Here is a 23,651-nt window from a genome sequence, read left to right on the forward strand (position 1 = left end):
GTCGCCTGCGCGAAAGGGAGCCAGAGGGTCTCAAGACATCGACAAATCGCCCATAAACAACTCGCCACATCCAAGTGTGGCGTGCGCTCTGATCCGACACCAAGATCTCCACGCGACATCTGCTCGGCGTTCGTACACTCCCTGCATTCATTGTGGGAGGTCTGCTACAGGAAAAATCATATGTATGAGTACGTCCCCTCTTCATTTAATTTTATCCAACATCGCGGGCTCGCATCCAGCGCGCCCTGCCACGTCACGAAGGTCAAATTACCAACCCTATAACCCGTATAGATGACGACGCGCAACTCTATCACAGGTCGATTGCCGTTGTGGTGAGCTCCCTTTCCCTTCCTCTGTCTGCTCTCCATTTCTTTCGTCGTGTTTGGCTGTGCTGCCATCGTGGCGCCGATGATCCAAGCGAGCTTGTGAGAGATGTTTAGTCTGGCCAATCATGATGGCATCTGATGGGACTTCCGACTTGGGAATATACAACGAAAAGGTGTGATAACTCGGAATAAATCCTACTGGGCCTCTACTCCTATAGAATCATGTATAAGGGGCCTCGACATGCTATGAGTAGTCCTCACATAACCCTCCACATATCCTGATCTATCCCGGACATGACACTCGCGTCCTGACCTAGTCTTCTCTTTTGACCGAACCCGTGCACGCTATTGCAGACAAATGAACTCTCAGTCGATATCGAGAGACGATTCAGCTAGGTTAAGTAAGCTGAGGCCATGTCCGGGCTAGGATAGGGAAAGTTGAGGTTTAGCCCAGACCGAGCGCGACCCTCCCACACCCTCGGGGTTGGTATCATACTTTCGGCCGTGCCCCCCAACCCCCGCTTTCGCATCATATGTACATCGGGCCAAAAGCCGCCCCAGAAACCTCCGTTTTCGCTCCAGACCTCCGCGCTGATGCGCCGTCCAAACTCCCGCCCCGAGATCAGATCCGTAGGGGATTGTCAGGCGTCTTCATTTGATGCACCCTTTTTGTGCTCGTACATGACGAAATGTAGTGCTGCAATATGGACAGGACTGTCGGCGTCTGGAGATCCTCGACGATTTGATTCCCGGCATTGTGGCAACATTGTGGCGCAAGATGGTAATTTCCAGGGGATGTCGAGGCGTGTTGCGGAAACGTAACTCGTGTGAACAGAATAGACCGTTTAAGTGCTTGGATCGCTGAAAGAGCGACAATCGTCTACAGTTATACTCCTGCCTCTGGTCTTGGCCCGACGCTGTGATCCGGCCAATACACATATACACGACCAGGCACCCTTTTTGTGCGTCGTTCCTCGTTTCACTCTTGCAGTTGTTTTCAGAATCATAGTCGCGCCCGCGTTTTCGTTCGATGGAGCGGTCGGAGCTTTCTGACGCAACCAGCTACCATTTCAGGACGCAAGCGCCAATTCCTACGAAGGGCCACACCTGCCCTCATAACATCGACATAGGCATTACTATTCCACCTCAGAATATCAGGTAGGCAGTTTTTATGAGACATATATCTTGCATGAGGTTCTGGAGTTTTTTTTTGGAGACATCTTCATCGGGACTAACGCTCTGAGGGCTTGCTGAGGCATACGAGAGTGCTGTGGCCCAGCCTGTGGCGAGCCCATCGGAAGCCCCGGTGAGGCTCCGAGTGGGGCCAAGCTCCATCGACGAAAATCCTGGATGCGACTACAATTCTGAAAACAGCTGTAATGCGACATTTGTTGCTCTAATTACGAACGCGGATCACTCATTCGGTTCGGTACACGTTCAAATCATTTCCGAGGCTGATAGCCGATGCTTTCCGGTCAACATCATTCGACAGAACAACTCAGACCACCAGATGATGCCTTGCACTCATCGTGGCCCGCAAACGGAGGGAACCCCCGGTGTGCCTGTCCATCATTCCCATGATTTGGACCCAGGCGAATGGCGTGCCACACTGGACAAGCCACAATATTCACACTACATATGAGGAGTATTGTGTGGTCGCCTGCCGCATTTCGAACCTCAGGGTGTTATTTCATATTGCCTGACTCCTCTGGTCCCGGCTGCTTCCGTCTACCTCGTTCAACTTTCTCGTTCAATGTCTCCGCTGAACCTCTGTGTGCGGGAGCGACGAAACACATAGCGGTTCTACTCCTTCAAATGCGCTACGTATTGCATAACAAAGCTCATTTTGCGTTGTTTATTTTAGTGGATTATTTTTACTGTGCCTGCGGCGCTGGGCCAATATTCGCCACACCCATACCATATTTAAGGTTTTGTACACAAAATCTCGGTATACGGCGATGACGGTCTAGCCTGTAGCATGCCAACATTCTGTCTCTCGAGCTTCGTCCAAACATGGAAAGTTCAAACACTCACAAGAATCTAGGGCTCCCAACGGAGATCTACTCAGCGCGATCCGTATGAGCTAGTACAGATGCAGTATCCGAGGACAGCTCAGGAGCTATTCCTGGCGTCCCACACTGTTTTCCCACGTAGCCATCAATATGAAGGTTGCAGCTTTTTTGATAGGTGTATGCACACCTCGATCGTGCTCAGAGTTACGGGGACGTTTCAACACAGCTTCTTTAGATAATAAGAAACATGACCACCCACAGTCAGAGAATACCCAATTCAAGATATATGTATTTTTCCCGATTTTGTTTGAGGTAGACACGCTGCCATAATCGGAGCGAGAACGTTGCTGATGGCGGTCGGTCCCCTAGCATTTTGCATGATGCGATTGTTGGAGTGCCATCCAATCAGAGAGCAGCCTACACGGCTATTGTTTTCTTTTTACAGCTATAGTCGCGAAGTATAAAGGAAACTGGTTCAGAGCGATTTGGGATTCCTCACCCCCCACCACATTCTTCATCGATGTACTCTCACACCTACCCATATAATGGAGACGGATTCCATCCCGCCGTTGAGGACATGTCTGACCATGTGAGTACGCCAATCCTTACATATTGTACTTCATTTCATGCTTTTTGGTATGTATTCAGGACGTTAGTACGCTCGACCCGGACATGAACCAGCACATAGTTCGTAGCTCCTTTCCCGTCATTCTTATAGCTCGACTTAACGACATTTACAGATATACGATCCAAGCTACAGTGGTACTACTGAAGACATGTACCAGCGTGGTCCTGTCTTGTACATGCCTGTGCGTATATTTCTAGAACGTGTCGATGCTTTCAACGAACCCGAATCTGGCAGCGCCCTTCCATCATTGAGCACTAAAGTGTAACCTGTCTGCTCAGGCCGCACATATGGTAAGGGATGGGCAGCCATACCCATACCTGACAGGTCAGGTAGACGAGATGCATGGGTCAAGACAGCTACCGGTCAGGACCGTTTGCCTATTCGTGCTTACTACCAACCTATTCACACAACCGAACAGGCTCAGCCCGACGCTAGAGAAAATAACTTTGCCCAGGACACTGGCGTCATGGTCGATCAGCTCACATCTCAGTTTGCCTCTGTGAGTATCCCTCTGAGCTATTTTAAGGCGCCGCTTCTCGTTGTGCAACAGGACGCTGACTCGCACATATACACCCATATCTTTCATAAGTCGACTGTGATTGGCGACAGCGACCTTTCTGCACAGACCTCTTCGTCTTCGTCTCTCTCCAGATCCATCACATTCATCGCACAAGATAGATATCAGCAACAGAAGGGGAAAGACCGTTATCGTCTTCCACACACCGCATCGTCTATTTCCTTTCGTGGCCATGGTGAAGGCGAGGATGGAGTTCACGCTGCAGTATGCATTAATCACCCCGGACTCGAGAACGCAGAGGAATGTGTTCTCGTGGGCCACGAGAGTGAAACTATCACGGTACACGTATTACCATCGGTGAGAACTTGAATTCCTCCTATGCGTTCTACACCACTGTGAGCATAATATGTTATTAACGCATGTCTTGTCTTCTGGATTCCTAGGCCGAATACAAATCACAAAATTAGTCCGACTGGAGTGGCACCATCAACATCAAGGCAGGAAAGTCCGAAGGTGGTGGATATAACCCAATAACACGTCGACAACTTTTCGAGCGACTTTCTCGCCGTTTTAAGGGATGTGTGGAGGGCCGCCGGGTACGTGGGCATTCATGTAAATCGGATGAACGTCTCGATCTTTAACTGAAGAGCTGTATCATTTAGAGCTCCTCCAGGTCCACCACCGGCACTGTCCTGAACCCCTTCCCACCGAAGATGACTTTAGGAGATATAGTGATCCGTAGGCTATACCAAGTGTCGCAAGGATCATGGCAAGTCGAGCTTGGCTACAAGGAGTCAGACTCGCTGTGATTTTACGACATTTAGTAAGGGAGTGGTGCGTGCACTGGCAAGCAGTGCAGCGCGGGTCTCTACTATTTTCTACAAATCCAAAAACGAGAGCCTCGGATTCTACCGGTTCAGATGCGACCCGCATTTTGCACTGGTTATTTCTGGGAAAATAAAACAACATAGGCTTCGAGTATGCCTTCATAATTATCTCGTTTATCTTTTATTACCCCGCCCACCCTTACTTATTTCTTCCATACACACCCTCCTGTATCAAAATTAACCTACTTCTTCCTTCCCCTTCTATTTCGTGTCGTATTGCGTGTCATTTACTATTCCTCCTGTCCTCACATGTACGACTAATAACTATAATGTGTTTGTAAACTCAACTCCCTTTCCGCATCGCTCCTCTCCCGTTCCCCCATCCACCTTACACGGGCTAACATAAAGTAAACTACTCTCTCTTTAACCTCCCCATCATAATTCCCCCTCACTTTCCCCTTAAAGCCAGTTTCCCCGATTGCGTCACACTCGTGCCGGATAGACGATGATCTATATCGTAACGGCTCTCCTCATCTGTTAGTGTGTACTGTACTTGATCTTGAAGGTGTATCGACACCAAATATTATAGCGCATGTGCTATCGTATGGCTTTGCTTACGGGTTCGATCGTACCAGTATAAGCAAGAAGAGCCCATCGCTTGACATGATGAGTCAGATTGATGAATTTCGAGACTCGTAGCCTGATAGTCTCACGTACGCTACATACAACGTTCGACGGCCCCCTCTCGGCAAGACGCGCCATAATCATACAACTGGCCTCCCCCGCCCCTCCAGATAGTCGCATCCTGCTCTGATTTGCAATGCCATCTGAGCGAGCTATGTTCGCATGTATCAATAATGTCATGAGCAATGTATCACATGAAGATAGAAAAAGACAATTACATTCTCTTCCTTGAATGCTGCAAAATGATCGCCTGGGATCTCAAGCACTTCGATCCCGCCACGCCCGACCAAGCTCTCCCATTCCGCCACACCAGCTCCAGGCTTAGATCTATGCTTAAGCCACTCGGGAACATCTTCCGGGGGCACACCTCGGGGATGGAAACCTTCCTTTGAGCGCAGGAGAACGAGTGGCGGGTAGGATGAACCGTCTACATAACCACCTCTTTTGTCGTCGGAAGCTTGAAAGGTTGATCCGTACCGCTCCAAGAGCTTCGCATTTTCGGTAAACTGGCTCTTTACACACATTTGGATACCTTTTCGCCGGCCAGATATGGGTGAAGAGCAGGAGTGTGGCTCCGATGTTTGTGATGTGAGCACGGCGTCGATTACCGTCAAGGACATGGGGACGTGCTGGACGGGACACGGCGAATCAACGAGTATGACACCCCGGACTGGCGACCTCATCTCTGAATTATTGTATCGAAGGAGCTGCCGCGCAATTTCGAATGCGACCACGCCACCGAAGGACCAGCCTATAAGATGAAGTCGTATATAAGAATTGGACGTCTGGCAGTGTCAGAGAATTCACAGTTTGATGTATTACGCACCAGCTAAAATGACACCTTCGTCGACCGCACATCTTCCGTTCTGGCTCTGACTCCTCTGACTTGCCTCCAGGACGTACTGTGTGTACTCCTTCGCCATCTCTTCCACGCTATCCCAGTTCTCCTCTTCAACTCCGTCTGACGCCCGTTCGTTATGGCAATTGCTACCGCAGTCTACGCGGAGGAACTTGGGGTTTTGGATTCCCCATAGGTCCCTACCGATCGATGGTAGGCGTCGGAGATAAGACAAGAGCCCGGAGCCATCATGGATGAAGACGATAGGGATAGGTATGTGACCGCAACGAGATGCGACTGAAGTTGAAAAGTCAGATGGTGGGGAAGAAGCCGTGCCTGAGTGTAACGGAAGGGGGCAGGAAGACTGTATAAGCAAAGGATTCTCGTCGAGCTGGAGTAGTCGACCCAGGGCGACTTGTGTGTCCTCGGTTCCCGCCGCCGCACTTTCGTTACCTTCCTCCTGGAGGGGGTAGAAGTTTGGCTTTCTCTCCTTGTCTTGGGCGCGCACTCGTACCCCCTTCTGAATTTGGCTGTCCACAAGCATCACCAACTCTCGTACCGTCTCGCAGCGCTCGAACAACGCGCAGCCTGTCGTCTCCATCCCTGTCCTATTCTCCTTATGAACCCCCAATGCATCCCACAATACACTCTGCACCTCTATACTCGTCAAAGAATCCAGGCCCAGCGCATCCAGAACAACGTCGTCGCCGATCTCGTAAACCGGAACTTCGAGAACTGAACTTAGTATGGACTTGACCTGAGCGGATATGTCGTCCTTGGTTTCGAGAGCAAGAATAGAAGGATCCAGGCTCGATCTGGGGTAATAGGTGTGGGTGGCCATGGCGGAGGAGTCATCGTCGTTGACGAGCGTCGGGATAGTCGAGAAAGAATCGTCGCCAGGAAGATGAGGGAGGAAAGACGTTGTGGATACGTCGGGATATTGAAATTTCTCCACTGCCGCTATAATCTCTTCGATAGTCCTGCATTCCGCCATGATAGATGTTGACCTCGATGATGGGAGTCGCTGAACGGAGGGGAAACGTTCTCGGAGAGCACCCAATATCTCGATAGACATGAGAGAGTCGATACCGTAGTTGCTAATCTCAACGTCGAGATCAAGGTCTAGGTCGGCCAGGGAGATATCACAAGTTTGAGAGATAACTTGAATGATTTCTGCGCGAGTATCTAGAGCGGGCTCGGGATTGGAGAGGGTGAAGGCGGTGGAAGCCGTAGACAAGTGAGAGGAAGAACGAGAAATATATGGAGGTTGAACCAATGATCGTCGGTAGTCGGAATGTGTTGGTGATTGGAGTGTCAAGATACGAGAATGGGCTGTTGTCGATATCGCAGATGCGACCGTAGGAAGACGAGCGGGGCCGGCATGGTCAGGACCGCTGCGACCGGCGAAAGCAACAAGGCTCCGCCTCAAACTAGTGATTCTGATCTTTCTGAACTCTATTCCTTCCATTCTCGCTACCACCTTGTTACACCCACCCTCTTTCCCTTTCTCATTGGTGACTTCGATCACTACTACGTGCGCCGTAATACTAGTGGTGCCGCGAAGTAAGGTCATATAAATGCCGTAGGCGTCGTTTCCGCTTGTGAAATTTGGAGGAGCATCCATGAAGCCGAGTTTGGAGCAGATGAAGGCTTCGGATGGTTCTGCAAGGAGGTTAGCGAGGAAGCCTGCGGCATGAAGCATTCTGTCCAGCACAACTTTCAACTTTGAGTCTCCCTCCCCGAAAAGTCACAGTGACAGAGGTATAAACGACTCACGTGTCTAAGAAGATAGGATGCAGTACGAATCCTATCTTTCCTTCCCCAAAGTTCTGCTCGGGCCCTGAACCTCGCAATGTCGGTACCTGAACGATGGCATAACCTTCCATACCACCCTCCCCGACAATCAATCTCTTGATAGCTCTGAACTCCTCAGAGTACATCACAACTCGCGGAAAGACTACCTCGTATATTGTCCGCGTCGAAAAGATCTCCACCGAGTATGCCTCATCTAACGACGTGAGACTTGAGATACGATCGGAAATATCGAATTTTATGTCGGAGGAATTAGTTGTGGTGGTAGATGACTCGATGGAAGGCGAGAAATTGAAGACGCCTGTGCAATGGGTGGTTTTTTCCGAGTGCTGCGGCCTCTGTGAAGACAATGAAGATTCGATGAGATGGGACGTGACACTGAAGGATCCCATTCCATCCGGACCAGGTATCGTGACTTCAGACCGAATGACCCTCTCCACACCTTCCATATATACCAACGGGTTGGTATACTCGACATCCGTTAGCAACGTTACGTTACCACCCGCGTCTTCGTCATCTTGACCACCAACTTCGATGGCAGCCCGGGTGCATGCGACGGCCTCCAACACTAACTCCAAGTACACCGACGCAGGACACAATGCGGCCTCGCCGACTTTATGTCCCTCAATGTACCTCCTCACCATCTCTATCGGCGTCTCGAATATAGAGATATTTTCATTTGATGGAGATGGGTGTTGAGTCCAGGATCCAAGCATCGCAAATCTTGACAGGTCTGTTGGTGTGGCGGTGGCGGTGGCGACGCGCTTAGTGTGGCGATATCGAGAGGTGGTGGTATCTTCTTTGTACGAGACCCAGAACTTCGTCTTCGCAAACGGATACGTTGGCATCGATATGCATCTCGGTGCTTCTTGGTATCGGCACTCGAAAACCTCTCTCCACTTCACATCCACCCTCGCCATATACATCTGTGCCAAAGTTGAGCCCAATGTAGTCCAAGGCTCGATGCCCTTGCGCATCGAACCCAGGAACACGGTCCTGCTTTTATGAATGTCGAAGTCGTCACAGGCCACGGTGGAACTCGTCCCGGAATTGGCATTCAGCATTGGTAATGTTGTCGTGCTCGGGCCTATCTCCACCCACATCCCCAAACCATCTCCTGCGACACCGTTCCCCATGAAAGTGCCGAGCGAACGCAGTCCACGCTCAAAGTGAACGGGTTCGGCGCAGTGCATCGCATAGTATTCAGCATTGAAAACGTCCGTGTCGCCAGGCATAACGATTTCGCCATAAACATTCGACACGATAGGAATCGTCGGGGCTCGGATTGATATACGTCTAGCGAGGGAAGTGAGGTCGTCTAGCACTGGAAGCATCGTCGGGCTATGATATCCGTACGGCACGGACAGGATGAGGTTCTTGACGTTCAGTTCATTGAGGTGTAAGCGCAGGACGATGAGTTGGGAGATCGGGCCTGAGATGACGCAGTCCGTCGGACTATTGAAGCATGAGATGTGGCACTCGCTGAAATCGTGGCGGAGATCGTGGCTGGTAATGATATCGGAGACAGAATCAGAGCTTATATTGACAGCAAGCATTCCGGTAGCGTTGAGTGTGCATCTCTGGACCATCCATAACGCTCGATTTGCTATGAGCAGCAAAGCGCCCTTCAGCGTCAGAACGCCAGCGATGACTTGAGCTGCATATTCTCCTAGACTGATAGAGGTGTTAGTCACATCCTAAGTTCGAGTTGTGTAGAGTCGCGAGTTACCTATGACCCACAACGACTACCGGCCTAACACCCCAGGTCATCCAAACCTGGGCTAAAGCCCATTCGACGGCAAACACAGCAGTTTGGTGCGCCTGCACTTCCTCTTCCCGGTCCAACCCACTCTTCTCCCCTTCCCCCAGAATAATGGCCAAAACTCCGGGGAATCCCATTTTTCTCAGAATCGAATGACATTCGTCGACGCACTTGCGGAATAGCGGAACAGAATGGTAAAGACTCGCACCCATACCGAGGTACTGTGATCCTTGTCCTGAGAAAACGAAAGCGATTTTGGGAGGGGCGGGGGTAATTTTGGCCGTGATCGAGGGTCGGGTCCGACGCGAATCGATGAGCTTGCGCCAAAGGTCTTCCTTGTCAGTAACAGAGAACGATATCCGATGATCGTAGAGCTGTCGTCGTGCCGTAGCCGTATACGTGATATCGGCCAACCGCGCCTCTTCTCCGTCCGCCGTCTGCAACCACTCAATGTAACGCTCGCGGAGTCTTTCAAGAGCTTCTTCCGTCTTCGCAGATAGCCCAAAGACATATGTCATATTCCGGGTGTCGGGGGAAGGAAGAGGATATATATGTTCCTCCACGACCATGGCCGCATTGGAGCCTGCTGCTCCAAAGTTGTTTACCACGCCAGCCCTTGGTAGCCCGCCTCCCGGCTGTTTCCACTCCATATTTCTCGTCGGAATGACCGAACCGTCGATCCCAAGGGGCAGGATCCTAGGGTTGAGTTCTCGGAAAAAGGCCTGACGAGGGATGGTCCTATGTTTGAACATGAGCAACAGCTTCGCGAGACTGGCGGCTCCAGATGCGGCTTCCAGATGCCCTATGTTCGCCTTGATGGAGGTTATGTGGAGCGGATTATTCGTAGATCGATGCGGTGAGGCGAAGACGTTTCGTATACTCTCGAGCTCAGTCGGATCGCCGGCCTGCGTGCCCGTCCCGTGAGCCTCCACGACGTTGACCCTCTCAGGCTCGATTTCGGAACGGTGCAATAGGCGTTTGAGTAGCGTGGTTTGAGTGGCTGCGTGAGGGTGAGTGATCGAATCTGCGAGTCCGCTTTGATTGATGTCGACGCCGCGAATGACGCCTAGTACGTTGTCGTTCTCCGAAAGCGCGTCGGAGAGGCGTTTGAGAACAAACATTCCGCAGCCTTCAGAGCGGGCATACCCATCTGCAGAGGCGTCGAAGGGTTTACATTGGCCGGTAGGGGAGAGAAAGTGCGCGCGGTCGAGGCCGAGGAACATCTGTTGGGTTGTACACGGGACGGCGTGGATGAAGAAGATATTGATGATATTGGGGCGAAACGGACCACGGACGTCAAGAAATACTCGAATGAATAGAGGGATAGCACGTACGTCTGGGCCTGTGATAATGTTGATGCCGCCTGCTACAGCGGCGTTACAGTCTCCACTTGCAAGGGCGCGGCATGCCTGGTACATGGAAATAAGTGACGACGAGCAAGCTGTTCAGAAAGAATGCCCATTGTGTCAGTGATCGCTCAGGGTACCGAAGAAGAATAGGAAAATTATAATTACCTGTATCCACGACGATTGACGGCCCTCCGAAGCCCATAGCATACGATATCCGTCCGCTTAAGAACGCTCTCAACGTCCCTGGACAGATCATGGACCAAATTAGCCAAAATCCCACAGAGAATGATTGCGCTCGGACAGAACTCACCCGTAGCATAATATACATCCACATCATTCTTCAAATTCTGGGTATAATCTCCGGTAGCGGCACCAACATAACACCCAAAGGTCTCTCTTTTCCACGTATCCGTCGCATCGGGCACGTAACCCGCGTCCTCGAGCGCCTCATACGTCGTGTGCAGAAGAATACGCTGTTGAGGGTCGAGAGAACGGGCCTCACGAGGTGAGATCCTGAAGAACTTGTTGTCGAATACATCGGGACCATCGATGAAGTTACCCATACGGGCCTTCATTGTACGAGGCGTCGAGCTCGAGGTCGCGCCCGAGGAGGCTGTCGGGTCTTGATAGTCGGAGATCTGGAAGCGATGCTGTGGAATCTACGTAGAAGGTGACACTGGGAATGAGGCTCTTGGCGGGACGGAAAAAGACGAGTACTGACCTCCGAGATCGTATTCAAACCTTCCTCCAGAAGCCGCCAAAGCGAAGATACATCCGGCGCACCAGGCATATTGATGGCCATTCCAACGATCGCGATATGTTCCTTTTGCAACTTGGATGTACCCGTGATATTTGAAGTCGTACCAGGAACGATGCGGGTCATAGTCAGATCCAGAGATTCGAAAGCGATCGAAGAAGCTGCCAGATATCGTTCGAAAGTTCGTAGAAGACCAGAGCCTGGACCGATATTGACCACTCGAACGGGTTGGCTTGAAGCATAGGCAGCAGCGGAGAGTAGAACGTAGTCCCAGTTGACCGGATGAAGCATTATAGCGTCTACCATGGCCTCTAATAGTGTCTCGCCATCGATGCTTCGTAGAGCTTCACCCGTAAGGCTGGAATGTACCGGACACACCAAGTCAGAGAAGGCGGGGAAGGAGATATTCCTACGAGAGATATCGGCAAGAATGTCGTCACGAGCAGCTCCGAGATGTTCTGCGCAATGAAAGAGCGTGGAAACGGTAGATTTGTAGGCAGGATAGTTGGCGGATACAGAGAGCGCAAATGATTCCAAAACGTCAGGTCGGCCTGAAATGGTGACGCTGTGATGATCCATCACGGCAGTGAGATACAGAGGAGCAGGCTGGGTCTGTTCCTGTTAACCGAAAATATGAACTTTTGACTCTTCGGGGAAAAGGATTGATTTACCTCTTCGAACCGCTTCAACACACCCAGGGCAATTTCGCGATTCATGCCGAGAAAGACGTAGCTCCACGAGTCATTTTCTGGGTCTTCATCCAACGGGTCGATGTCCTGGGTTGATGCACGTCGATATAGCTCCGTATGCACGCCTATCCAGAAGGCGACCCGAAAGGCTTCCACAGATTTAGAAATGTAATCCAGTGTGGAGATTGAAGACGCGGACACGCAAGCTGGAAGTATTCCAGAGGAGAAGCCGCAGAAGTTGAAAGAAGGCAAGCTATGTCGTGCAGGTGCGTAGGGATTGTTTGAGAGTGTTTGAGTTTCCATGAAAGCGAGATAGCGAAGAGATTGCACTAGAAAGATGCGTATTCCGGACATGATGGTCCTGTGTTTCGGTGGCGAAAGATTCCAGAGAAGTGATTCCGACGTGGGGAAGTCGGAACACGTAATATCGAGGCCGTCTAGTTGAGCAGGAGAGAGGGCAGCGAGCTCTGAAAACAATGCGCGGTGGCATTCCGACATAAGCATGGAACCAGATGGAGAAGACGCATCGTGCAAAGCGAGTGTCTGAGTGTGTACAGAGTCCAAGGACGGAGTACCCTGTCCAGCGAATACCACGACAGAAGCTATTTCGTTTTGATGCATGATCCGTTTGGAGCGATTCTGACGTCGAGTGATAGGGAGGTCGTTGCTTTTAGAGTGATATCTAGCTGAGATATCAGGGGCCAACAGCGGAGAGAGCTACAAGAAAAGTAGGTGATAAGTCGAGAGCAGATTGCGAGTGAGATAAAGAGTTCAAAGAGGACATGAGGGCTTGATTTGCAAGTGGAAAGACGGGATGCATGCGTCATGAACTCCACAGCTACCAAAAAGACGGGCGGGCGATAGAGAATGGGATGAAGACCATCATGCAGATCGTCTGAGATAGAGACCAAAGTCCGCCACACCACGCATGCAGCAACATAGAAGAGACATCTGAAGCGGTAAAAGTGGACTATGCACACGAACGACTCACCGCGTATGAGCTTTCCTACAAGCTGCGATATTGGTACGAGATAAAGGCTGAAAGTTTTTCTTAATTGCCGTCGCGGACGGACTGAGCGAATAGGGAGAGATGCCTCGGCGGTCGCGTCGGTGATCAGCGCTGTCAGCGTTTGCAGTGGCGTTCGAAGGAGTGTGAAATTTTGGTGAAAGTGATAGACTAGACACCGGACCGACACCTCCGGTGAAAAGGATCTAAGTCTTTCTCGACCATTCCTAGATCGTCGATGAAGGAGAGAAGCAGTTCTTGAGCAATTCTATGCAGGATATGGACGCCGATTTTGGAGACCATAGAAGTTCAGTTGATTCTGTGGCGTGGTCAGCGAGCTCGGAGCAACTCGGGAACAAGCGTGGGAATTTGCTGCTGTCGGCGGTTCACGATGTTCACAATTTGCAATGCGAATGTTCACTAGACTCTAGTACCCTCACGATCCACGATTCATACCGCGATAGACCGCGACCCGGTTCGATTCTTCTCTCCTTCAGTCGACGCTTGCACTACTTTGTAGAATGATCGTCCTATCATCGTGCGTGGAGCTACAGCATCTCAATGAAAGGAGAGACTGTCAGTGATGTCTCTATGACGATGAGTCCTTACATGCTACTCGGGGCGGGGCTCTCAAAAGGCTTGAACCCGTGGGGTGGTCCTCTTTGTCCTTAGTTAATTGCAAGAAGTGTGTAATTGCTCAGATCTCAGGTTGCTGTGATGCCGCCGCTTGACTTGTTACAGACTAGCTCACAGCAGCTACAACTACTCAGACACCCACATAAGTTTTTCTTGGAACTCGGCGATGAGGCGTTCAAAAGCGATGCGTCTCTACTTTTGGAGCATCTGGGCCAGCCACGTCAGCAGAAGCGACCTTGTATGAGCAGGTACGCCCCCATGACTGCCCCTCATCTTCCACCAACGGCTCAAGTCTTCATCAGTCCTTTGTTTAGTCTCTTTACTTGCGGCTCCGTCGCGTACGTCGCATGTCCAGCCTCGTTCGCGCTGTCGATGCCTAGCAGAATTTCAGAAAGTGATCCAGCAACATGCCCGACTATTTTCCTAAGCTGTCGTATATGGCACGAGCCGACTTTGAACCGAGCCTCGTGGCATGGGCAGTATACAATCACCCAAACATCCTCTCTATACCGCCCACGTTTATTCTTGAAGCAATCAATCGCCGCATATCCTCACTGACTGACTGCATAATGTGCCCGAAGAAATGCCATCAGAGGTCATGTACAACTTCTCTTCATCGCATCCGCACACCTGCATTGAACCACCTTTCATCGAAGAATATCCGTCGCGGGCCGCGCACATCGTAGGCCGCTCCTTGCTCCCTGCTGGATGCCCATGAAAATGACGAGCATTCGTATAAAGACACATTCATCGCGACTCCTTGCATTTATAGACTCCCAAGCTCTCATTCTAGTCCCTCGGTCCACTCATACCACGGTAGGATGTTGAAGCTCGCCGCTGCATTTTCTACCCTTGCCGCCTTCGCGCCATTCGTGGCCTCTCAGTCTGCTGTCTGGGGTCAGGTATGTCAATGATGTGCTCCTTTCTTTTGGATGGCCCGATCTTTGACGACGTCCTTTTCTAGTGCGGTGGCATCGGTTGGTGTAAGTCAATCGCGCTACACAGGAATCAGCATTCTTTGGGTACTTACACGACGCCTTTTTTCTAGCCGGCGCTAGCACTTGTGCATCTGGCTCCGTTTGCACGTATTCCAATGCCGTCCGTATTATTTTTTTCCTGGGAGCGTCACCGACTAATTAATTTTGATTTCAATAGTACTACTCCCGTAGGTGCACTCTAACTGTCGTGCATCTGTTCCCCTTCCTGATGCATGTTAATTTTTCCTATCATTCCCAGAATGCATCCCGGTATGTCTTCCTCGCCAATCACGCCCCGTGCCACTCCTTGTAGAGCTGACTGGCATTCGTCGTTAACGCTGTGTAGGGCACGGGAAGCGGTGGTGGAGGAACTGCTCCCAGTTCAACTGTCAGCTCCCCCTCCCCCACGGGCTCTGGAGGTCTTCCTGTTGGAACCTCCACCTCGAAGCTTAACACCGTGGCCAAAGCTGCGGGGAAGACCTACTTCGGTACCGCCACCGATAACTCAGAGTTGACCGACGCAGCATACACGGCAATTTTAGACGACAACACCGAATTTGGTCAGATCTCGCCGGCGAACAGTTGGAAATGGGTGTGTAATTATTAGCCTTGCTATTCCTCCAACCCGATGGAAGAACCGAGTTTAATGACAGTTACTTTTGCGCTTAGGATGCGACTGAGCCTTCACAGGGAGACTTTACGTTCACACAGGGTGATGCTATCTTGAGTCTGGCGAAGGGAAATGGACAGCTTCTTCGTGGTATGTTACTTGTTTCACTGCGCTGAATGGAAAACGGACGTTGATGATTGTTTGCTTATCAACAGGTCACAACTGTGTCTGGTACAACCAACTTCCCAGCTGGGTGAACAGCCTTTCTGGTTCTGCCCTCTCTAGCGCCATGGTCAACCACTGTACCACCCTCCTCACGCACTACAAGGGTGACACCTGTACGTTTTTCTCGAAACTTCCCCTCTTCTCTCTGTTGACCGTTCTCTATGCCCTCACCAGACTCCTTCGACATCGTCAACGAGCCCTTCAACGATGACGGCACCTGGCGCACAGACGTCTTCTACAACTCCCTCGGCACCTCCTACGTCAACACCGTCCTCACCGCCGCCCGCACTGCCGACCCTTCCACTAAACTCTACATCAACGAGTACAACCTCGAATATCCCTCTGGAAAATCCGATTCGATGCTATCCCTCGTACAGTCCCTCCAAGCCGCAGACGTCCCCCTTGACGGCATTGGTTTCCAGGGCCATTTGATTGTGGGGCAGGTTCCTACAACGTTCCAGAGTCAGATGGAGGAGTTCACGGCTTTGGGCTTGGAGGTGGCGATCACGGAGTTGGATATTAGGATGACGTTGCCGGCGACGGCGGCACTCTATGAGCAGCAGAAGACGGATTATCAGAATGTGGTTGCTGCTTGCAACGCGATTGAGAAGTGTGTTGGGATCACAATTTGGGACTTCACAGTACGTTTGCTTTTGCTCTTCCGTCTTTTTCTTTGTTGTTCCTTTGGTAAATCGATCTGATGTTTATATCATCGTGATGTAGGACAAGTACTCGTGGGTGCCCTCAACGTTCCCCGGCTCTGGTGCGGCCCTGCCATGGGACTCTGTACGACCATCCTTTGTCTCTCCAGCCCATCATGCTAATATACCGTTGAACAGAACCTCGTCAAGAAGCCCGCTTTCGATGGTATCGTCGCCGGATTCGCCTAAATCGTTTCTTCGTATCTTTCGGGTCATGTCTCGCTCATAATGTGGTATCGTCTCTTTCTCCCTTTTCGTCTGGGTAAATGGTGCGATGGCTACAGCGCCATATTGCCGAGCTGTCTTCAGGTCACTCCCTAGCCCTGTTCGTTTGTTTGTATTTACGAACCAAAATGAAGCATACAACAACGTATACTGTGCTGCTTCCATTATTACTGGGCACCTTCCTTCATTGACCTGACACTGGCTCCGATGTTGAGATGTCAAGCTTTTAGACGCCTGGTCATCTGCGGCGGGCAGTGGCGTAGCCTTTGTCCGCGTGGTGACGACGCTGCTGTAACCTGTCTCTCTCGTGGGCATTGACCTATGTAAACGACCGGTGAAGCGTACCGAATGATAATGCACAACGCACTTTTAGCACCGCACATACACCGAATGTCAATGCCGTTATATCTCGCTTATCATTGTGCGTAGGTAGACCTTGTGTTATTATCAGGTGCATGACGGCATTTATGGCACGGTGCAATGTGCGGGGGCAATGAGATCAGGCATATAAGGCATGGCTCCTACTCATAATCCTCACTCGTCGTATCTGAAGAGCTTCGGCGACGGCGAATATTGTCTAACAGTCTAACGCAAGTTCGCAAGGGAGCACTAACTCCTGACTTTAGGTTATTCTCTTTGATTCATTTAACGAGCATGACATCCAAGTCTTGAGCTGCGTTGGAAATATCAAGATAATGCGCTGACACCAATATGCTACGTAAGTCTACTGGCTACGTAGTCTCGAGAAGCATAAAACGGAAAGTATATAGCATATAGCTTATAGCTTATTGCGAGAAGAAGTATGGGCATCAAAAGCCAAACCCTTCATCTCCGTAAAGCGCGTCTTTTGCGCACTTTCATCATGCGTCGGCCTGGGCTCATAATTGGGTGGAAGCTGTCACATAAAAACAGCCAGCCCACGCTCACTACTGCAGAAAGCCTCTCCCTCGATTCCTCAGCGCTCCTGCTCCATCTACTGTGCATATCCTGTACGCTCTATATTATACGTCCTCCTCTTGTCTTTATGGTCGATGATAGTCCACAAGGTTGGTGCTTCATGAGATCCTCGTCGAATTCCCACTATTCGGTGTCTTACTTACCTCGTTCTTTGGCGTAGATCGAACAACGGACGACGAGGTTCCGGAACGAAGTGTATACCCCGCAGCAACTACACCTCGGAAGTTCGAGAACTTTCGACTGAGTGATCAGGGACTAGCATCACAGGATTGGCCTTTCACCAATTATTGGCATGATCCTGTAGGCCAGGTATGTTACTCAGGCTGTTCAACTCGTTGTCCAGAGGCTGACTCGGGATCAGGATCCATACAACTCAAATGAACTTGCCCTCATACCGGATAGCTATCTTTCCGCGACTATCTCGACGTCTTCCGCAGATCCGAGTCAGTATCTTGAGGGCCATGGTGCGAGTAGCGGCGCAATTCCATATGCAGCATCAACGGTATGATGTCGCACGGCTTCTTTCCCCCTCGTGCGGTAACCTTTTGCCTCTTAGTTCCAGCCAGACGGCTCTGTAATGGACACGCAAGCCTTCCACTGGGGTATGGCCAGCATGGGCCAGTCAAGTCATGTATCTGTCCATGGTGCGCAGGCAGACATTCACCTCACATCTTCATGTTCCCTGGTCGAGGCACCGCACGACCAACCTGGACCACCAGCCAGCCGTATTATCCAAATTCCTCAAGTCCGCTATGTCCACCCTTCCAAAAGGGGGAGGACGCGTTACGGCCGCCCTATCGACCTCGAACCAATCATTTTTTGCCTCAGTGGTTCTGGTGAAGAAGGTGTCCTAGCTTCAGACGCGTTTGACGGCCCGTTTAGACACTCGACTTTACACCTCGAAGGTGCAGATGACGTGGTCTTTAGGGCGGATCATGCGAGGAACATCACGATGCATATCTTAGTAAGAATTTTGTTTTTCCCCGCACTGTCTATACCTGTCCTGTCTATCCCTTAGAGAACTCTGACGCCCGCTGTATTCTGTTCTCGATGATTATTAGTGGCCCGAATGCACACCATGGAAGGCTTTGATTAGCACGAAATGCTTTGTAGCGAAGCAATCTGTGCCAATCACTCGAGGCATACTAGCCAAGCGAATCGCCGCCCAGTTGGTCTCTTTCACGAAGGCATTTACTCACTCACTCACGATACGCTCTCTGGGGCACATTGCTGATGAGTGTATACCAGCAGATACCGCATCCCAGTATACCCGGCTCAACGGTCCCCTCTCCAGCAGGCTTGAGATTGGACCAGATCTCCATCCGAAGATTCTATCCCGTCTCTCAGGGAGCGTGGCAGGTTGATCTTACGGTTACAGTACCTATTGTATAATATTACTGCACATTGACAGTGTCTCTCATTTCCACCATTGTAACGATGCTTCCCCGTCTTTTCACATACACCTTCTCTTTACTGTGGACTATTACCCCTTTGAACCGCCGATATTTTACTCTCTGTATACTTACGTTCCAACACTTGATCCCAAATTGTCAGTAGCATGCGAGGGAGTGTTCACAACGTGGAGTGACATAGTAGAATGCCGATCTGCATTATCCTCCCAGACCCACATAATCGTAATAGAAAGCTATGGATAACATGAACGGAATCTAACCAAAAAAGTGACTCCAAAGACGATAAAAACAAGGATAATAAATAAATTTACACCAGGCCCTTCCCACCCATTCTGACCGTATCTTCCACAGCCTTCACACACTCCTCCCAGACCCTCCTCCAAACGCCAACCACACTAGCGCCCCCGCCCTGCACATTAGATCCATTGCCCAACCTCCTCCTCACATCCCTCGCGGTAATCCCACCCCCACCTGGACTCACTAACCTCGCCCCTTTCTTAACCCGTAGAACGAGCGAAACCAAAGGAAGGACGACGAATACGGCAACAAATACCATCCACTTCGGTGTGTTCGTGAGACCTTGGAGGTGAAGCCTCGATAACCATGGATGTATAATTTCTCGCAGAAGTGAGAGTGGGCTGGGTGAAGAGATGCGTGATCTTGAGGGTGCGGTAGAATGTAAAGGCGACGCCATAGACTGTGTTTTCACAAGCGTTGAAGGAGGTGTGAGGCTCGACGGTGAATGCCTACCATTAGCACGCGCCTCCCCGTTTGAATGTACCGGGCCATTCACGACTCCGTGGCCATTTGCATGGCCGTTCGTTATTGATTGGGGATCATGACCTCTATATTTTGAGATAGGTCTTTGGGTACCAGGTGCAGGTGTGACTGTTCTCGAGGTCGCCGTGGAGCTGGAACCAGGCGTAGGCGGGCGAGATGAAGATGCCGATGACAATGGTGCCAGAGAAGAGAGGCTCGAGGAAGAGGACGAGATGTTGCAGGGTCGACTGGATAGAGGAACGGCGGTCTTTGTTGATGTTGTTGAATGAGAAGAGATAGATGGTGTTGGTGATGGTGAGCGAAGATTTTGTACTGGTGCCGATGACGAAGAAGAGAGCGTGGAGGAGTGAAGGCTTGGTGACGATGGCGGTGGCGTTTGTGACGTGATGAGATATTGTGCATGGAGAGCTTTCAGCGTTTTGAGAATATGCTGTGTGTTGAATGGTCAATAACCGTAGATAACATTCAGAGAAATACCGATTGGAGTGATGTCGTATGGAAGACAAAGACTGAGTGGCGATACATCCATAACGTGGTGACTCACCTGCTTTCGTTCCGGCGCTAATTCTCCTTCATACTCCAGAAATTCAACAGCGTAGTCCCATTCCTCCAGCACTGGGAGCACGTTCAAGCAATACACCTCCAACACCTTTTCGTATCCGTCCTTCTCCACCGGACCTGTCGGAACTAGATCCACACTCCCTCGCCTGGCCAACCACTCCTCGATCATCCACCTCCCGACAAGAGCACAGTCCGTCTTTAAGCTTGCCAGCACGAGTGTGACAAGAATCTGGCTAGGTAACCACGCACTTTCTGGTCTACCAACCCCATCCGGTGTAAAGAGTTGTAGTGACCTCGTATGGAGTGCAGTGATGAGTGACGAAGATGAAAGCATAGCATTGCTTCGTAATGGCGCTGGGATGGTCGCAGAATCATCTGGTGGTGAGTTATAGACGGTAGCCTCAAGCGTTATACGAAGGATATCCCATTTTCGACGCTGGTCCGCATAGAGTCCTTGAGTGCCACCCTGACTGAAGGATTGAATGTGCGGCGAAGGTGGTGCTGGAAGGAGGGTGAAGGCATTGGCAATAAGGGAGTAAGTGAGAGAGATGTCGCGGTGAAGAAATGCGCGCGCTGCACGAGAGTATATAGAGCGAAGGGTATTAAGGATTGACGGCGGTGGTTGTATCGACGGTTGTGGGGGTTGTGGCGAGGCTGAGGTGGCTTTCAGCGGAAGAGCATTTGTAGAGGTCATCGTGATGGATGTCGTCGAGGTCACTGAAGGCATGATAGACAAGTAGGGATACTATTCTCAAAGCTGAGTTAGCCTAGCCGTCGTCGTCGTTGCTGTTCAGGACGACTCGTCAACAGAAGCCGCATCCCCTTGTGTTTGTCAAGAAACCGAGTCGATTTCACATGGCCAAACATGGTGCCACCCAACTCGTGCCGCCGCCGCCGCCGCATTGGCAATTGTTCCCACGAGCCCCTTTCCTTCTTCCAACCAGCTTGTTCGAATTGAGTATCCCGGCCGTTCTCGAGGGTCATGTCTGCTCTAAGGTCAGTTGCCTAGTAAAGTATAGCTACAAAATCTGTTGAATTTTCTCCATTCATAGAACACGTCTCCTCCAAGCCGCCATACCTCTCGTACGAGAACACGGCTTCACCCGTCAAGCTCTTGCCAACTCCGTTCTGCATCTTCAAGCAGAGTCACGCTCAGAACCGTTACCGGACACAGCTGTAACAACTCTCTTTGGTGAGGGAGATAATGCTCGCCGGACCCTCATCGATGCATGGCTCGAAAAGGGCAGGATTCAGATGAAGTCGAGCGCTACTTCCTTGACGCCCGACTTGAAAGAAGTATTGCGTTCCAGGCTGGGATACAACGAGCCCGTTTTATCTCTTTTGCCGGAGGTGATTAACGTCGTCAAAATCCTTCCTGAAAGTGCTACTAAACTTATTGTATCAGGCTTTCGCCCTTCTCGCTTCTCCCCAAAATGGTCTTCCGCCACTCGACGTGAGGCCTGCCCTCCGTCATGCCACGAGCGTAGCCAATGACGCGTGCATCGCAATTCGCGACGAATCCCTTGGTGTAAGCATATTCACATCCTTTTGCTTTGTATCTTGATTAGGAACGTTTGTCTTCAGCCTTCATGGTACACGCAGCGTGCCACACTAGCCACAATATACACAGCCGCTGGTAACGTATTCTTTTCCTTCCGATCGAGGATTTGGTCTACTCCCGAGTCTCACTACCCTCTGTCGGTTCCAGAGCTTCACCAACTCACCTCGCCAGGAACTGCCCATGCATTCCTCGACTCCATCTTCGACACGGCTGCCTCTCTTCGGACTGCGGCTAGCGAGGCTGAGCTCTACTCTCAATATGTCGTGAAAAGCTGGGCGGCTCTCGTCAGGAGTTCCGGTGTACTCTGACATCTCTTTCTCTGATCACGCCATCGCCATTCTATACGGTCCAATATCACCGTGGCCCTCGAGCCATCTATCGCATGTTATGCACTTTGTGAGGTCCAATCACGCGCTCCGTTTCTGCCTACGTTGGAATGACCGTCTTCTTCTCGACCACGTCTGCATTAATCTGCGCAAGGATCAGTACATGGCCCTCCCAAGTCCTACAGTACTTCCTTTTGATTGAGTTTACTCCCTCGACGAGCCTGCTTCGTGCGGAAAGCGCCATTTGCAGTGACTGGCCGTTCAGCACAAGCGATACACAAGCTGGTCAGGACGCTTCCCCGATACGTTCATGGTTACTGTATGTGGAACGCCGAGTGCACCGAGTTTCGATGTTTGGAGCATACACTCGATAGTTTCAATATGGAGTTATTCGCTTTCGTTGACTGTGCGGTGTATCGGTTCAAGCCTGCGCATCCATCTGCGAGCCTCTGTTCAACTTGCATATTTTTCAGCGGTTGGCTACCGGAAAATGCTCCTTGTGGGACAACTCTTTTGAACAGATGAAGACGGTATTTGTCCTGTTTTTCGACACTACTTGGGTGGTTGGAAAGGATCTCCAAGGTGCAGTGTATCAGGACGATCCTTCACGGTATGTTTTATCCGAGGTGATTATACTCTATATTTGGAGTTCACGCATTGTTCCATTCATAGACATACGGCTCCAATGTGGGTCAGAGTCAACACAGCGCCTGCACTAATGGCAGTATGCGCGGACGACTCTGATTCCTCATTGACCACCAGGCGTCTTAGGGCGTTTCCTGAGTCTTTCGGGCGTCACTTCCTGTCTTAGAATGGTTTAGGTTTTCATTGGTATCACCGTGAATGGCGTCTTCACTAGGCAAAGCGTCATAGTTAGCGATGTGGATGTTCCCGTCCGTATCAAAGCTATGCATGTCCTGCATTCACTCTTGCTGGTCAGCAAAATTACATCACAAGGAGGCGACACCCATCGACCTTGCGAGTCGTTTCAGCGCTGTATCTCTACGGCTGTCATATGAAGTTCCCTGAGATTATAAGCTGCGCTGTGCGTGAAGGACGAGTTGTCCTCAACACTTCCTCCACCCTCTTTGCATCGCTCCACAACCCCAAGAAGTGACCACTGCAGCTCTTTACGCATCGCACCCGTACCCGACTCGCACAATCTGGGATGGCAACTCATAGCACTGATGGTCCGACCCGATTTCTCGGTGTGTTGTCGTTTTACTCAAATATATTTGCGGATGCAGTTAATAACGATACTTCTGAGCCTGCGTACCATGATCATACGGAGGCAAATGATTCTTTTCTCCCTGACATGGAGAGGCTTGCCGCTGATGCTATGCAATGTGGTGACGTCTTTCCACGACGCGGGCACCCTCATGCGGATTATGCGGCAGACGACCCCGACCATGTAATGATGCCACCCCACTCTGTCCAGTTCAACTTTTACTGACCTTGATCGCGATGACAGTA

General features: G+C 50.8%; 6 protein-coding genes across 6 annotated transcripts; 4 read left to right on the forward strand and 2 right to left on the reverse strand.

The window, feature by feature from the left end:
- Positions 1–2,858: 2,858 nt before the first annotated feature.
- Positions 2,859–4,292, forward strand: STEHIDRAFT_108020 (uncharacterized protein; the record flags this gene model as incomplete). Its single annotated transcript, XM_007300126.1, has 7 exons — positions 2,859–2,927; positions 2,987–3,025; positions 3,079–3,147; positions 3,385–3,465; positions 3,517–3,840; positions 3,951–4,079; positions 4,146–4,292. 7 exons carry the CDS (start codon positions 2,859–2,861, stop codon positions 4,290–4,292), a joined length of 858 nt encoding a protein of 285 aa, XP_007300188.1.
- A 782-nt stretch (positions 4,293–5,074) lies between these two features.
- pks2 (ketoacyl-synt-domain-containing protein) lies at positions 5,075–13,239 on the reverse strand (the record flags this gene model as incomplete). The annotated part of the gene is made up of 10 exons (XM_007300127.1): positions 13,193–13,239; positions 12,184–12,918; positions 11,477–12,130; positions 11,066–11,414; positions 10,921–10,998; positions 9,374–10,847; positions 7,609–9,318; positions 5,821–7,535; positions 5,213–5,745; positions 5,075–5,146 (listed from the first exon to the last, which is right to left on the reverse strand). Exons 2-10 carry the CDS (start codon positions 12,820–12,822, stop codon positions 5,075–5,077), a joined length of 7,224 nt encoding a protein of 2,407 aa, XP_007300189.1. The 5' UTR covers positions 12,823–12,918; positions 13,193–13,239.
- A 1,416-nt stretch (positions 13,240–14,655) lies between these two features.
- Positions 14,656–16,545, forward strand: STEHIDRAFT_91607 (endo-1,4-beta-xylanase C precursor; the record flags this gene model as incomplete). Its single annotated transcript, XM_007300128.1, has 10 exons — positions 14,656–14,745; positions 14,808–14,826; positions 14,892–14,941; positions 14,999–15,028; positions 15,167–15,412; positions 15,490–15,580; positions 15,646–15,768; positions 15,830–16,296; positions 16,379–16,441; positions 16,495–16,545. Exons 1-10 carry the CDS (start codon positions 14,665–14,667, stop codon positions 16,543–16,545), a joined length of 1,221 nt encoding a protein of 406 aa, XP_007300190.1. The 5' UTR covers positions 14,656–14,664.
- Positions 16,546–17,605: 1,060 nt separating this feature from the next.
- STEHIDRAFT_108023 (uncharacterized protein) lies at positions 17,606–18,902 on the forward strand (the record flags this gene model as incomplete). Its single annotated transcript, XM_007300129.1, has 5 exons — positions 17,606–17,627; positions 17,699–17,847; positions 17,882–18,040; positions 18,095–18,502; positions 18,600–18,902. 5 exons carry the CDS (start codon positions 17,606–17,608, stop codon positions 18,900–18,902), a joined length of 1,041 nt encoding a protein of 346 aa, XP_007300191.1.
- A 1,273-nt stretch (positions 18,903–20,175) lies between these two features.
- STEHIDRAFT_50066 (uncharacterized protein) lies at positions 20,176–20,985 on the reverse strand (the record flags this gene model as incomplete). The annotated part of the gene is made up of 1 exon (XM_007299332.1): positions 20,176–20,985. One exon carries the CDS (start codon positions 20,983–20,985, stop codon positions 20,176–20,178), a length of 810 nt encoding a protein of 269 aa, XP_007299394.1.
- Positions 20,986–21,220: 235 nt separating this feature from the next.
- On the forward strand, positions 21,221–22,196 carry STEHIDRAFT_91612 (uncharacterized protein). The gene is made up of 5 exons (XM_007300130.1): positions 21,221–21,287; positions 21,344–21,641; positions 21,697–21,819; positions 21,876–21,927; positions 22,000–22,196. The coding sequence occupies exons 1-5, from the start codon at positions 21,274–21,276 to the stop codon at positions 22,158–22,160; spliced, it is 648 nt and encodes a 215-aa protein (XP_007300192.1). The 5' UTR covers positions 21,221–21,273; the 3' UTR covers positions 22,161–22,196.
- The last annotated feature ends 1,455 nt before the right edge of the window (positions 22,197–23,651 follow it).

The sequence above is a fragment of the Stereum hirsutum genome (assembly GCF_000264905.1).
Source record: "Stereum hirsutum FP-91666 SS1 unplaced genomic scaffold STEHIscaffold_2, whole genome shotgun sequence".
In the NCBI taxonomy this organism is placed as follows: domain Eukaryota; kingdom Fungi; phylum Basidiomycota; class Agaricomycetes; order Russulales; family Stereaceae; genus Stereum; species Stereum hirsutum.